At 38.7% G+C, this 16838-nt stretch overlaps 1 protein-coding gene across 1 annotated transcript; it reads right to left on the bottom strand.

Moving 5' to 3' along the window:
* Positions 1-5770: 5770 nt before the first annotated feature.
* LOC311426729 (MARVEL domain-containing protein 2-like) lies at positions 5771-13156 on the bottom strand. The gene is made up of 6 exons (XM_084503317.1): positions 12041-13156; positions 10388-10420; positions 9225-9361; positions 8470-8641; positions 8002-8052; positions 5771-7116 (listed from the first exon to the last, which is right to left on the bottom strand). The coding sequence occupies exons 1-6, from the start codon at positions 13064-13066 to the stop codon at positions 7000-7002; spliced, it is 1536 nt and encodes a 511-aa protein (XP_084359443.1). The 5' UTR covers positions 13067-13156; the 3' UTR covers positions 5771-6999.
* Positions 13157-16838: the final 3682 nt, after the last annotated feature.

The raw sequence follows: 16838 nt of genomic DNA, 5'->3' as shown, positions 1-16838 counted from the left end.
TACACCAGAAGATGGTGTAATGTAGGAGGAATTAGAGATGAAAACTTCCTAAAGCTTTTTATTTTCACTTGCTTTTCAAGACAGGACAACAGACTATTTCATTTTACAGCCTTGATATTCCATTGTTTGCACAAAACTCTGTCAAGACACAAACTACCAAGAAACAACCTGTCACAGTTTTAACATCCAGTAGAAAAACTGTGTTCTTGTCTCATAGATAGGCCCAAGAGGGACTTTTAATATACTCTCTAAAGAAGAAATTTGAAGCCCTTGTAATAGTGATTATCTTCATAGGCAGACAGAAGATTTTGTTTGTGCTACTCACACTGAAAAGGCACTGTTTTGTTTACAAGAGTTGACTAACCACCTTTTACAACTACTGTAGTAAAGGTTTTAATACCACGTTTAACAATGTGGCAAACCATTGACAAAAAAAAATCTGCAGTAGTATCACATCAGTTGATGACCAGTGAAGCACAACATAGTCCCTACATTACAACAGCACTAGTTAGAGAATGATGTGTTTAAATAAATGTGTTTTCATCTGTATGAATTCATGTCACATTGCTTGAGAAGACATGGCTGCTGTGCTGCTGTAGGATGGATTGGCCTTTGTGGAGATGAAGCAGCAGGGAAAAACACACATACAAGATCAGAAGTGAACAAGGTGACAGATTTGTTATCAGAACAAATTCAGTAACAGAAAAACTGGATAAAAATTATGAAACATTAAACATCTGAAATCTGTTGTGAAAATGAAAAACTACATACATTTTATTTACACTTGCCTACATATAATTTTTATGTATCTCTGAAACAGAATGATACACAGCGGTAGAAAAAAAAATAATCACCTTAACTGCTGAATTATAGGCATAGAGGAAGAAAGCCAGTGACACCAAAGAGTACATGTGTTGTAGGAATAGGAGAGCATATGTATTTTTTTGGGACAAACAAACATATCACAGGTGCTTTACATGTTCCAGTAATTTCACAAGGTCTAAACCTATACTTAAAATCTCCTAGTGTGGATTCTGAATACACCTGAATATGTCTGAAATTATTTGCTGGAATGAAAATTACATGCAGTTTTAAAAGCTTGCATGTGTTTGATTTACCACAAGACAAGTGAAAAGAAATAGTAATTACATAAAAGCGTGTTGTTTCATGCATAAAAACAGTTGGAAATCTTTTCAGATTGACATAAAAAGTACAAAAGTAAATAATTAGTTTCAGGCAGTTTGATGTTTCATGATTATGTTTTGCTTGTACCTATAATAATTATGAGCAGCATCGATTCATCTTAGAGGCAGCACACAATGAAAGATACATGTAAGGGGTTTGGTGGAAGAGGGAATTATGTAAAAACAAAACAGTTCTATCTGACAAATTGTAAGAATTTATAAGTTTAAGTGTAGTTTATAAGTGTAATTTATAAGTTTAAGTGTAGTTTACAAAACTACCAAGCTACTTAAAACAAACAAACAAACAAGCAAACAAACAAAACTACTGCATAAAACATGCACTAGTTAGCACATCTTTGAGAAAGTGGGAACTGGAGACCTATCTGCAGATGAACAAGCAGCCAATATACAGCAGTGAAGCCTTTCGTAAGGCTCTGTGCATGGTATTAGAAATGGTACTATGCACTATTTTTTGGGACCTCCAACCTGAAAAACTGTTTCTCCTACTCTAATTTCAGGATTACCTGAACTGCAAAAACTGGAATCCAAGTAAGAAACAGCAGCAGCAAAGCCAAGCAACAGTCCTTATGTGAATGAGCACTTAACATGATTATTCTTAACATCAGTATTGAATTTCTGAAAGAAGCACAACTACTTTACAGCCAGTGTACTGACCTTTATACCAGTTAATAGATGTTTTCAAGTATAGTTTGAAATTCAAGTGTGGTTGTTAAAAAAGCATGTCGTATCAGTAATAAATACATTATTAAAAAAAAAAAAAATGTATAATCCTAAATGAAACAGATCTGAAAGCCCTAAATAAGACTAACTTGTTTTTTCCAGGTTTTCTTTCTTTGTTTCTTGTTCCACCCCTAACTCAAGTATTCAGCATTCAAATCCTCTACAAATATTAGTTTACTTATTAATATACTAAAAGCTGAGCAGCTATTTCTACAAATTCAAACCCTTTCAGGTTTGCAGAATCAATTGATCAACAGGAAGATTTTACTCTATACATTGTCATCGGTGAAAAACTATATTGTTACAGCACACTTATTCATTACTTTGATCCAATGTGCTGTAGGTGGGTAATACAAATAGGTAGACTTAAGTTACCAAGAATTTTGTAAGCATCATAATGAAGCACAGATTGTTTTAGCCAACAGCTCTGCAGAGCAATCACAGCTTTACTGGATACAGTGGAAACATGCCAAAACTGGCTTTGACCTCTTGAATTACAGGAAAGTCACCAAGCATCCGTTTCTAAGGGGTGTCACTCTGCATCCAAGTAAGACAAGAAACGAGGAAGATAATGTTTAAACAAAAGTAGTATTTCCTTAAACAGGAGCAGGGAACTTAGCAAAACTTACCATTTCAGTATCTTTCAGACTGCAGCATTTATCAGGAGCAATTTATAAATACACAGGAAACAGATGAGAAAGAAATTGGCTTTCAATTAAATCAAACCTGGGAAAAATCTATGACATCTAAAAGGAAAACAATGAAAACTACTTACAATTAAAAACAAACAAACAAACAAACAAAAAAACAAAAAACCTAAATTTTAATAAGTTAATATAAGCTAGTATGTAGTTGTAACTTGATCTACTCCCACTAGGTCACACACCATCCTTTCTTAAGAAGGAAAAAGTCCAATTTATAAATTGTCAACATGAAAAGACAGGTGCAAGCTAACAATTCTAGCAGAAATAGGGAGAAATTATGCTTTTTTTCAGAACAAGGATACTTTTTATTATCAAGGCAAAGAATTTTAATTCTGGACAGGAATGCATCTTTCAGATGCAAGACATCTATAAATGCATCTGTCAGATTATGATAGTCCAAATGTTTCAAATCCCATAACAATTTTGAGATGAACCAACTAAAAATTCAAATCCATACCCATTTGGTTTTTCATTAGCACCAGTATCTTTAGTTGCTATGTTGTCATTAAAGCCAATTGGCCCTACTATGTGATGCAAACTCCTGTGTATATTCGTTAGACAGTGCTAAAGGTACAAATTAGCAAAGAGTTTATGAATACTGCCCCTTTCAAACTTAAGTCCAGTTAGAAAACTCTTATGTTCCTGGAAACTGCAGGTCTCTTGGACATTTGCCTTTGTGGATCTGCAGAGACAGGTGAGCATTTTCTCAGACGAAGACTGAAGCATAGAAGGTCTTCCTACATGAACTCATTGTCTGAGATAGACCCTATGTGAAAATGCATGCTGAATGTTTGCTATGTATAGCAATATTACGTGTTAAGATTCAAATAAATGATAACCACCTTCTGCAAAAAACCCAGTCACACTAGTAAGGTCACATAGCAGACTCTTTACATGTACATTTAGCCATGTAGATTAACAAAGTCAGGAGTAAAGAGACTGCATAGAGAGATCTAGGTGATAATCATCTAGTAAATACAGTTTACCTACAGTTTTTCTGTTCTTTAAGGGTATCAAGAGATCACTTTCAATGATTGCAACTAATTTTCAGTAAATTTACTCCACGTTTCTATCTTGTATTTGTTTGGCTTCAACTCCCAGCCATTAGTTATTTCACTAATCTTGATTTCTCCAAGAGATTAGAATGTCTTTGTTTCTATTTTGGCAGTCAGAGCACTGTAGCCAAGTTTCTTTTCAGTCGTCCTTTGATAGGTTAGATCAAAACCAGCTCACCAATTGCATACACCGAAACTGCCTGCTTAGCAACCTTTGGCCTTGTGACAGACTCAGGATTGAGCAAGCGATTTACACAAAGGTCGTAGTGTTGCCCTACCGGATTTCATAAGGTGTGAAGGTAAACGCCTTCTCCTGTGGCACCTTGCTAGGAACAGTGGAGAGAGCCACACTCAACTGTCTCTGCTGAGCTTTTTCCCTTTTTCTAGCACTGTGTGCCCTTTTCCCTACCTATTTGTTGGGAAATCAGCAGGAAGAGAAGCATGATGTTTCTGGAAAGGGTATGCAGAAACACTGTCTGAGGGTCCAGAAGCCAGTTTCCCAGAGACTGAAACTGAAACCACTTTCAAGGGGAGGCTGAAGATGCATCTCAGTGTTCCTATGTGAGAAAGGCCAACTAAGCATGCAGACAATCTTCTGTAAGGCCTTGATATGGTCTGTCCTCCACAACAATCTTGCATTTAGACTGGTGAGATACAGATTTGTTAGACTGCAGTATTTCAGTACTTAAAGGGGGCTTATAAAAAAGATGGAGAACAACTTCTGGTTGTGCAGGTAACTATAGGACAAGGGGGAACGGTTTCACACTAAAAGAGGAAAGATTTAGATTAGAGGTTAGGAGGAAATTCTTCACTCAGAGCATGGTGAGGCAGTGGCAAAGGCTGCTCCGAGAGGTTGTGGATGCCCCATTCCTGGAGGTATTCAAGACCAGGTTGGATAGGGCTTTGGGCAACCTGTTCTGGTGGGAGGTGTCCCTGCCTATGGCATGGGGATTGGAGATGGTCTTTAAGGTCCCTTCCAACCGGAGACATTCTACAATTCTACAATTGCAATACTTCAATATACACAGGGAGTTTATCAGAAAGATGGAGCTAGACATTTTAACTGTAGTGACAGGACAAAAGGTAATTGTTTTAAATTGGAAAAAAAAGGTTAGATTTAGATTAGACATACGAAGAAATTCTTTACTATGAGGGAGATTAGATACAGGAGCAGGTTGCCCTGGGAAGTTGTTGATGCCCCTTCCACCAGGTTGGGTGGGGCTTTTCACAACCCGTGGTGGTGGACTAGATGATCTTTAAAGGTCTCTACCAACCCAAACCATTCTATGATTCCCCAGAAAACAAAGTCAGCTTCTTTTTTAGCGTTTTATAAACATCAGTTGATCCTTAAACTTCAATTAGTCATCTTCTGGTACTGACACAAAGCTCAGAATTTCCACTGAGAGCAACAAGAAGTCTGAGTGTACAGTGAAAGGGCATTAGATTGCAGTCTTGGACAAGGAGCTTACAAACAGAAGTTAATTTTTTAACATATGTAAAGCACAATAGGTATAAAACACTTGGCCTAGCTCCTTTATAAGGTAGAAAGGTTTCTTCCTAGTTGAAAAGGAGAGCTACCTGGAGAAGAGACAATTGAGACAAGTAGGAGAACAAAGTATAACACTTACTGCTGTCTGACCTCAGGCTGACAGAAATACTGAAAGACTGTTCAGGTGGATCAGACTGAAGTTTTTTCAAATGAATAGGTGCCAAGTTTTCTAACTCTCTCTGTTCCCATAGTGTCTTGTGTTATTTACTTCATCCACTAAAACTCATGGAATTTAAGTGGCTGATAAAACTGGAATGTCAACTTCAAAAATATGAATGTGAGTTTGCAGCCATCACGATTGCATCATAAATGATAAGGGCTCAAAACTCAAAAGGGAATTAACGCTCAGAGAGAGGTATAGCAATGCACTTCCAACAATTACAATTGTGGCTACACCAGCACTACCATCACTGTTCAAAACTGGAAACGGCTTTCCTACACCTTCCCATTGCATTAATGCCAAAGTTGAAACCTTTTCTTTTGAAGAAAACACAATCAGTAAAACAAGTATTAAAATAACCTTAAGCAGAGCACCTCCTTTCCAACCAAATGCCTTTATGAACAATAGAATAACATGGTTACACTGCCTTTTTTTTTTAATTAAAATGTATTTAAGAAAAGTCAAATTGCAGGTATAGAAAACTGTACAAAGAAACTACCAATGCTTCTAACAATTTCACTAAGTAAAAAAGTAAACAAAGATGTGAAAAAAGCATACAAAGAAGAGAATTCGCTAGCTCGTGGAAAGATTTGCATATACAAACCTGTATCTCCAAGACACAATATGAAAACGTATGCTTTAGAAAATACACAAAACATCCTACCTGCCCTTATAAAAGATGCTAGTAATTTATACTTCAAATGGGAAACAATTTAATTCTCCGAATAATGAGTTCTCAAACACTTGCACCAAGGTAATCTTAAAACTTGTCCAAAACAAAAAGTCCTGTATCTTGCAGACAAAGAAAATGAGTGTTTTCCTTTTCTTTAAGGCCATGGAAACCTACTAAGATGAACCCTAAAATACATGTAGAGAACACTAGCAATGCTAGTGGACCACTAAACATGATTCCAACTCTGTACCTCTCTTCCCTTAAGGCCACATATTTGCTGTGTCATCTTGACAGAGGAGCATAGGAAACAAAACACAACCCAGCATACAATTATTGCTTAAACAGGAACTTATTCTGCATCCCTTATTAGGTGAAATTCCAGATAACTTCTGACATACAGCAGAGAATTTGAAAATACAGGAGTCTTATAAAACTGATTTCCTACTTTCTAAGTAGAAAACAAGTCTATAGAGTACTTCTGTGTCATGAATTACTCTGCCAAACCCCAGCCACGAGGAACAGCTCAACTCTTTCTGATACCATTAAGATGTCATCTATACATAAAATCTGAAATTGTTACAGCATTTATATACACACTCTTGATACAGTATTTAGAACTGCTTTTTTTAGTGGACTCTGCAGATACAGTATTTTCAGATAAAGTATGCACCCTTAAGAGGCCAGGCTGTGTACTGGCTGATGACAGCATAATGTTAACACTGGTATTCTAAACATATCTGACAGCTTCTTTACATGGATTTATAACTGATCTGCATACAAAACCTGATCATAACATACAATATCTAAATAAGTGACAAAATGATTAGGCAGTATCCCCGTAGAAAGTGTACAGTTCTGAAAGTAAATAAATATTTTAAAATATGCATATTGATTTAAAAACCAGAAAGTAGTATCCCCGAGGTCAAGGCACTGCTATATTTGTACATTCCAATTCATAACTTTATCATAGTCCTGAATTCGTTGTTTTATGTGAGAAAGCTTATTCTTGAGGTATTCACAACGCTCCTTTTTCTCCAGAAATGCAGGATCCTGCCAAAAATACACAAACCCTTATATTAATATTCATGTTTTCAGTTTCATCCAAAAGTAGTCTATTACCAGTGATGTTCTTGATTAAGGACATTATACAATTATTCTCCAAAATCATATTCTTTCTTATTTCCTTCCTGTTTCCCGTTCCTTTGTGAAGGGCTGCAGGAAGAAGTTCTGCTTTAATGAGCTGTAGCTACACAGTAAACAAAGCAGCTTTTAAACAGAAATCTCTACGTATAAGTGACATTCTACTACATAATTTTATGCATGTGTTCTGGTATGTCTAATAAGCCCCTTTCCCAAAAGAGCAATGAAACTTAGCATGGACACAAAATTTGAATTTTATGAGAAAAAAAGGGTACTTTTAATGTATGACTTTTTTTAATAGAATACTGCTGGCATTTAAAAATGACAAAGTGAAACTTTTTGGACCACAATGGAAATTATTTTTGGAAGTCCACTTTAATTTCATGCCACAAAGAAAACACAAAACTTCTTTTGAAGGCTAAGACTATCTTTTCTGTTAATGTATCTGTAGTCTGTGCCAGCTAGTGAATGTATATGAACTGGATCCCAAAGACTAAGTAGTCCTCTGAAAGGACTCTGGAATATTAATAGATGAGATGTACTCTTAGAAGACTGAAACACTCAAAAGTGTTTTCTTCCACATCTGACTAGTGAAATCATTAGTCTCAAAACAGGTTGTTGACATGAATGAAGTGGGTAGTATGCTACAGTTTTAAAAGACAAAATATACAAAGCCCTGTAATTGCTAGGGTTACCCTGAACTAGCAAACTGTACCTAGTATCAGAAATGCTGATATTTACATTCTCTTTGCTATTCTTTAGATTCTTGAGCAATGTAAAGCTGAAATCACTCACATTTTTCTTTTTCTTGTATTCTTGCAGAACTTTTGATATCCTTTCCTGTTCCTAAGAAGAGAGACCACACATTTTTAAACACATTGAGTACACTCCTAATCTTCTTGTAAATTCTACAAGATACTTGTCAGAAGTCAATCTCTCAGTTGATCAGATTTATTGATTTATTTTAGTTGTACATTCTGAACTTGGGAAATAGTGAAAATAATTAATTTACTCCAACTTAAAAGCTGATAGCATGAAAATACTTTGGAAAAAACAAACAAACAAACAAACACACACCAATACAATCTAATTGCAACTTAGCAGCCTTGACTGATGACCAAACAAGAAAGAACATATTTGGGGAAAACTGTCTCTCCTACTGAGCCATTGCCAGTATTACTAGATGTTGTGCCCAAAGAAAGTCAGTCAGAATCTGCTTAATATTACCTGTGCTTTCCATAAGCCCACTTCACAGGTACTTACGTATATACTTCCAGGATGATGAGGAAGCTGTCTCATCAATGCATCCAGCTCATCAAACTTTTTTAATACAGCATTAACTTCCGCAGACAGTTCTTTATACTCGGCAAACTGATCATTGAATACTGCTTTGTACCGGTCTCGCATTTCATTTGTTTGAATTGCTGGGTATTTCCTTCAGAAAAAGGATTTTCAAGAACTAGTATTAGACATATGACTTCAAAAAACACACAGACCCTTGACATCAATATAGTATTCCTGTATTGACTGCTAATTTTGTAACCTGCTGAAATTTTCATGTATGCAAAGCATTGAAAGGTATGACAAATAGTATATAAATCGATTTATCGTCTCATACTTGACCATGTAAAGGCCTGCTCTTTAAAAGGGAGTATATTATCAATTTAGCACTAGAGTAAGTAGAAGATCAGTCAATTTTCAGTGGCTAAAAAGTAATTTCCCACATATGTGGTAATTTCCCACCCTATGTGGTGGTACTTACACTCTAGTAATTATTCTACACGTTAGATTATAACTGTGTTCTAACATTTTGGTCGTGTTTGGGGATTTGTTTGTTTTTAAAAGTCCAGATTCCTTGTTTACATTGCTGTGTCTACAGCATTGATAAAGAATTATGAGTTCCCACAGTACACACAGTATGACACATAAAACATGAATATATATATGAGAAATATTGAGTGAAAAACATCATCTGAGTATTCTCCATTATGTTCTTTTATCAAAGTCAAGACACTTACGCTAAATAGTCTGGCATCACTATAGGTTTAGGAATGTGTCCTGCAGGTATATGACCATTAAGTAGCTCCTGTTTCCTTTCCACTGATTTAAGCTGACTGTAATTGGCCTCTTCTCTTGGTCCATCATCACTGTCATACTAAGTTTTAAAAGGAAAAAAAAAAATTAGTTCCAAATAGAAAGTCAGCTGTCCTTCAAATGCAATATAACAAACTCCATAAAGTAACCAATTAATGTGAAGTATCCGATTAATATGAAGACATTAATAAGAGAACTGAACAGCAGTACATTCTTTACAACCTTTACTATAATGAGAAAATTAGGAAAGAGTTACAGTAATGCTTCTCATATAGTAACTGGACTTTCCTCTTCCCCTTGCATAATATTCTACAGTTTATCCCTTAATCCAGAAATAATAGCTCATGGAGTCGTTGCAGAAGACGTTAAAAAAAAAAAAAAAGTCTCCTGATTCAGTACTGAAGTAAGCAACAGAGAAGACAGTGGTGGGAAATTCACAGTATCTACTGGAAGACATTTAGGACTGAAAGAAACACCAGAAGTTCTCTGGGAATCATCAACATCTTTTGTAGTAAGATCCCATTCAAACTCTGTAGTATATGCACCTGCTTCTTTCTGCAGCAGAAGCACTAAAATCCTCTTTTTTGCTGATATTTCAAAGCTTGCAAAGGGGACTTGAAGTAGTCTTAGAGTCACAGAAGCAAACTGAAGTTACAGAGCACCTACTACTGTGCTTCCACTGGCTACTCTCCAATCTAAGTAAGCAACCAGGAGGGAAAAAAATCCCTAAAATGTGCAATGCATCAGACACTCTGCTGTTACAGGTAAGTCTGCAAAACTCTATGATAAGTGCTATAGAACTTGTCACTTCATGAAAGAGAGTAAGGTCACATACAGAAACAGACATTAGATTTTCTGTCTACAGTAAATTTTATAACCTAGACTAACGAGTGATAACTTCTTCACAAGCTTCTTCCAAATCTTCTAGGTAGAACACCATCCCAACTACATTGAAGAATTAAACCTAATCTTTTCCTAGCCTCCTCCCCTCCCTGAGTTGGTAGGTCAGCCAAAACGAAGAGTCAAAAGAAAAAGAATACACACTGAAATGCTACTAAAGAAAGAGAAAAATAAATTTCCTTCCTACCTTCTTTTCTGGTAAAGACGACTGTGTTTTCATCTATAAAACAAACAAACAAATGACAAACAAACAAAAAAACCCACGACCTTTAATGTTTTATTTTAAGTAATAATAAGATAAAAAAACAACACACAGACACTTAAACTTCTCCCCCACCCCCCAGAGTCATGCTGTACAGATCGTTATGTATTTATATTCAAGTATGAATAAATTTAGCATAAGGAATACTTTCAGATCAATTTCTTTAAAGGCTATTTAAGAATGTTGGAATGAACACAATCACCAAAACCCACAGTATCTTCTGTAGCACAGCTGTATGCAGCAGTGTACAGGAAATACTCCATCCAATTCCCAATCACCTTGATTATTTCACATTCCAGCCTGTATTAACTTGCTGACATTCTGCAGTCTAGTTCTTTGCCTAGCAAACACAACAGTGCGCTAACCAGTAACTCAACCAGCAGCTGTTTTGCGGAGCACTCTTCAGACTAACCTCTCACCTGACCTGTATAATTGGCTTTAGAAGTATTGGCTTACAAAAAATAAAAATCTTAAGTAACTAGAATAAAAGAACATTGATAATAAGAGGGAAGAATGTCTGAGCAACCTTCTATGTAATGCCAACAATCACCTCAATCTTGAAGGACATATTTGCAAATTTGTTAAAAATAAAGTTTTATCATACATCTGTAATTCACTTTTTAAAAGGGGAGCCTCAGTTTCATTGAACATGTTGGCAAAAAAAAAAAAAAAAAAAACAGCATTAAATGAAAATGCTACAAATCAACAAACTGCAATCATAAAGCTGATGAAACAACTTGGTATCTCTTACTAAAGTTATTTAAATACTGACCCCCAGTAAGTTAGGCTTTCACAGGTTTCACTGCAAGTTTTAAAGGTACATTAAGTTCTATTGATTTATTATTTTTTTTTTGTTGTTGGGGCATTCACGTGAAAGAGGTTTTTACGCAGATGACTTTGAATGTTCTAGCTGATAGTGCTAGGTCTCCACTATTACAGTTTATCATTAACTAGGTGAGCACTGAAAGTTTCTAGTAGGGGCAAAGCCAGCTGCAAATGCAAGATAGTTTAATTCAAAAGATGAAATTACTTGAAATCTGAGACACCTAGATCTAGGCAGCTCTATTATCACCATTATTGCCTAGTACTGCTATATGCAAAGCTAAAAAGACAAAAAGAAGTAGCTTAGAATTTTGCTTGTAAGTCCAAATGCATATTTCATATTCTTATTGTGGCTCACGCTAGCACTTCACATGCTGAAAGCACATTCTTCAAAGAAATGCTAGGTGGCTTTAAGCCCAGCCCTACTAAAGAGCTGAACAGGCACATTGTTCATTTCTTCCTTTGTTTGGAAAACACATACCAGGAAGCAGTTCATCACCTGCTGCAGGAAGAGAACCCAGTATTCCAAAGTGAACAGAGCCCTTTCCCTACCAAAGTCAATAACAAAAAAGATTTTGGGCCAGGCATCTTCAATGCACCTTTTATTCAGTGCTCTGAGATTTGTGAAAGCCCACCCTCAAAGGCTTTGTGCTTGCTGCACACCTGATACGACCAGTCTTTGACACAGGGAAAGATCTTGGAGCGGTGCCCGCCATGCCATACCCACCAGAGAGAAGGCGGCTGCTCAGGACCTACCTCTCGTTCCATTAACTCCCGGTGCCTCCTGGCTCCTTCGTGCCTCCACAGCTTCAGACAAACTAACGCGCTAATCAGATAGACGACCACCGTGACGAACAGGAAGATGATTGCTGCTGTCTGACCTCCTTCTATGCGGCAGAAAGAGGCGTTTATCGGTGTCTTAAAGAACTGGTAATAGCAGAGACCACCTCGGTTGATGTCGTTGACATACACTATGCCCGCCGACATGTACAGAAAGAACATGGCCACATTAATGCCAAACTCTGTTAGCGGCCACCAGTTGGAATCGAGGAGGATGGTCCGGTAGTACATCGACATGCCGAGCACCAGCAGCACGATGGTGGCTATCCACGCCACGCCGGCTACCACCAAGATGAAAGGAGTTTTGGGTCCACTGTAGTAGTAGCCTCCGTAGGTGCCGCTGGCCCCGTAGCTGTAGGGCTGCGAGTACCCGAACATGTTGTACCACTCGTTGTCCTTGTGCACGTAGGCCGTCACGCAGGCGAAGACGGCGGCGCCCAGCAGCAGCTCCACCACGCCGAGGATCCTGAGCAGGCCAGCCCAGGACTTCATGTAGGCGTACCGCTGGTGGTAGGCTTCCACCCGCTCGCTGTAGGTCATGCCAGTGGGCGCATGCTGCTCCAGCGACCCCAGCGAGTCCCCGCGCAGCATGGCTTCAGCCTCCTTCCTCGACGGGCAGCTGCCCCCCGACCCTCCATAGGGCTCCCGGTAGGAGCCGGGCACCGACCGGGGCTCTGCCCGCCTGGCGCCGGGCGATGCGGGCGGCGAGCACTCCACCCCATCCGACACGTACCTGATGTCGGACGCCGTGCTGCCCCAGCCGGCCTCCCGGCCGCGCCGGCCCTTGAAGAAATTCTTCCAGGAGTCGGGCACGAAGCGCCGCACCGGCTTCAGCTCGGCCGCCCCGCCGCCGCCGCCGCCGCCGGGGCCGCAGGGCGGCTGCAGGGGCAGCGGCGGCGGCGAGGAGCCGGCGGGCGGCGGGGACGAGGCGCTCCGCGACATGGCCGGCGCTCGGCGCGGCGGCGGCGGGGGAAGAGCCCCGGCACCTGCCCGCTGCGGCAGCGGCCCCGGGGCTCCGCACCCTGCCCGGCCCGGCCCGCCCCGGTGGCCTCACCTGCGGCGCCTTCCGGGCGGGCGGGACCCGAGCGGCGGAAACCCGGCGAGCCCCGAGGGGCAGCCGCAGGGAGAGCGGCCCCGGAGCAAGGAAGGTTTCCTTAAATTTACTTCTGTCGCTGTTGTACTCGCTTTTTTTTTTTTTTTTTTTTTTTTTTTGGGTTTCTTGCATGGCTCAGGGCGGGCAGGGAGCGTCCTGTCGTTTAGTATTCAGCTCAGGAATACCAGGAATTCAGTTCAGGGGAAGCAGGGGGAACTTGTATTGATGCTGGCTTGACCTTCTAGCCCACCCAAGTAGCTAAAGGGGCACTTCAGCGCAGACAAGTATCTCTTTAGCGAATGCCATTGTAGTACATTAATCTGTTAAATTAGTCAGTGATACTTGGTCACTCTCCCATTCCTCTGCTTTAATTCATGACTGCTTGAGCTGCGGCTGGCTGCAAGGCAGCTCACCTCCACTGCGCTGGCTCAAAGTAAAAGGGAATCCATCCTGCTCATTCTTATTTGTCCTGTTTTTCTTCAATTAAATCTGGCACGCCTGGCTCTCTGTCAACAACTACCTCAACCTTTAACCTACCAACCATGTATTACCATGAAAAAAAAAGTCTCCTGCTCTACCAACCCAGGAGCTGCTGCAGCAGGAGGGGACTGCCCACGCACCACACATGTCCCCCCATCACTTATGCTTAACAGCTGCTGGTTTCTGACTGTAATACCCTCTGTTCATCACTGCCAATTCAAGCTATATGTATTCTTTTCTCTTGTTGCTACCTTCAGTATTATGTTCCATGGCTCTGTGCCAACAGTGTTTAGTACGTATGTTGGGTTTCAGAGTGGTTCTTGGGTAATACAGACTTCATCATACAGTCTGTATTTAACTTCACAATTAAATTAAGAAAACAATCCTACAGTGATAACTGTGAAACACTTTGTCAGATGCCCTGACAAACTCTTTCTTTTGGTTAAGAAAATGAAGTTAGTCTCATTTCAGTTAGGTGTGATCACAATCACACCTTTTATTAGAAAGATCATCACAATTAAAGCTTTTTTTTTTCTGTTTCAGAGATACCAAGGTCATAGACATGTATCTGAGGCTCTAGAGGTATAAATGAACCCCATGGTTCAGAAGGCAAGGTAGAGTCAAAATACAGTATATCATGCTGTGTCACTCCACTAGCACTAAACAATCTGTATGTAGATCACTATAGTCTTGTAATTGAAAATATATTTATATGTGTTTTTTTTTTTTCCAAGCATTCTAATATAGAAGCTTCAGTAGATGTAGTTTTATAAAAACAAACAAACAAACAAACAAACAAAACTTTGTTCCAAAAAAACCTGTGGTGTACTGGGTCTGGCTGGGATGGAGTTACCTTTCCCTGCAGCTGCTCATACAGTGCTGTGCTCTGCACTTGTAGCTAGAACAGCATTAGTATCACACCAAAGTTTTGTCTATTGCTGAGTAGTGCTGGCACAGCACCAAGACTCCCTCCAAACCCCTCTAAGATCCAGTGGGCTTGGGATGGGCAAGAGGTGGGAAGGGGACATGGCCAGGGCAGCTGACCTAAACCAACCAAAGGGATATTCTATACCAGATGGTGTCACACTCAGCAATAAAAGCTGGGAAAGGGGAAGGAGAAGGAGAAGGGGGGGCTCTCATTATGAAGTCTGTCCTCCCAAACATCCACTGTGCATATGGAAGTCCTGCTTGGCTGAACATCACTTGTTGATGGGAAGTAGAGAGTAATTTCTTTTCTCTCTCAGTGTGCTTTGCACAACCTTTGCTCTTTTTTTTTTTCCTTTTTTTTTTTTTTTTTCCTCCCCTCTTCCTTTTTGCTGTATCTCAACCCTTGTCTCAACCTGTGAGTCTTTTTCCTTTCCAGCATACTTTCTTCTCCCCTTCTTCTGAGGAGGGGGAGTGAGAGAGACGCCCAGCAAGGTAAAAACACAATATATGGTACTCTCAGTAGTTTGATAGGCAAAAAAATCCACAAGATAAAAACTAGTGCTGCAATCTAATTTCAGAGGAAGCACTCCTTAAAATATTTTTTGTAGTTCCATGGATGTATAACTGCATCAATGGAAATAAGGATCATTTCTCTTTATATCTTTTTTCTTACATCTCTTATCTAACACTACACGTAAATACAGTTTTATCTAAGTTCCAGGTTAATATTTTTTGTCATGATAAGCAATGTGCAAAGCATTCTGTACTGTTTGTATCAACTCAATTTAATTATCACTTAAATCTTTTTGATTGTAAAAATGAAGAGTTTGTCCAGACATTTTATCCTAGATTTTATCTAGGACAGAGAACAAATATTTGATACAATAGAAAAGAAAGCTAAACAAGGATTACAAACAAGACTGCAGTTAAAATGTTGCTACTAAAATTCAAATGTACAAAATTGATTTGATCTGGAAAAACTTTTGAGAACCAAAGTACAAAGTGATCAGGCTGTGAGTGAAAATGTCACATCCCTATGTGTACCCTAAAGATGTTTCTGTACGAAAATTGTTTTTCCCCCCTTAATTTTTCAAAAAAAAGTGATCTTCAAGAAAGTAAACAAAAAGTTTACCTCCTGATATGTCTATTCAGTGGTAGCTTCTCAACAGCTTGAAAAAGAGTAATTTGAGCTGAGAGAATAATCACCAGCATCATATTGGGTAGATGACGATGCATATATGATTAAAGACGCTGAAAAATAAATAATTCATAAGTTTACTTATGTTGTCATGTATATATTTGAATTATTTTAGATACAAATCCAGTGTATATATATTTAAAGTGTTTATCACATTACCAAAACATATTTATGGATTACCTCCACAAAATAAAAAGTCCCTACTGCTCATTAACTGTGTATTTAGGATGTAGAGTTATTATTACATAGCCTACATAATGAATTCGTCTGGATGTTAAGGCCTTAGTTAAAGACATAAAGTCTTTTATTACAAATAATTAACATTGCAGGGAGAACCCAGCTGTCTGAACAATGATTTTTGGATTACATACTATACAAAACAAATTTTTCTGCATGAACCATCGTTTAGATTGCCTCATGTTACACATTTTATAAAATGTACTGCAAACTTTGATTTTTTCTTACTTCTATTTTTTTCTATTTGAAAGGGATCAGTAAGCAATGAAGATCAAGCTACGGTAGTCTATTAGATTTCCAAAGGGCTTCTCACTAAGTCCCTTAAAGCCTTTTAAAAGAATCCTTAAGCCTGAAAGAATGACTTAATTTGTAAAGCCTGATTAATTATTAATAGATACGAGTGGTGGGTGGGGGCATGAGTTAATGATTAACTACTTCAGTGGAGAAAAGTTGCAAACACAGTTCTGCAGAGATCTGTTGTAGCACCTAGGTTTTCTGCTAAGGTTATGGCTGTCAGAGCTATGCAAGTACTTTTTGACACCAAGCAACAGGGCAATAATGTGACGAAATTCAATTTACTTAATAATGATTCAGATTAATATCTGAAGAAATCTGTGCAATCACAAAGGGAAAATGATTTTTAAGTACTGCAGCATGAGGACCCTGTCTTGCATATTTGTAAAGCATCACATAACCCTCACTTCTAGAAAGACAGATGCTTATTTTAATTCCTTAATTCTCAAACTCCAAGCTGGAGGACCATGACTGTGGGAACGATA

This window comes from Aythya ferina (assembly GCF_964211825.1).
Source record: "Aythya ferina genome assembly, chromosome: Z".
NCBI classification, from domain to species: domain Eukaryota; kingdom Metazoa; phylum Chordata; class Aves; order Anseriformes; family Anatidae; genus Aythya; species Aythya ferina.
This window is presented reverse-complemented; position numbering and strand designations above follow the sequence as displayed.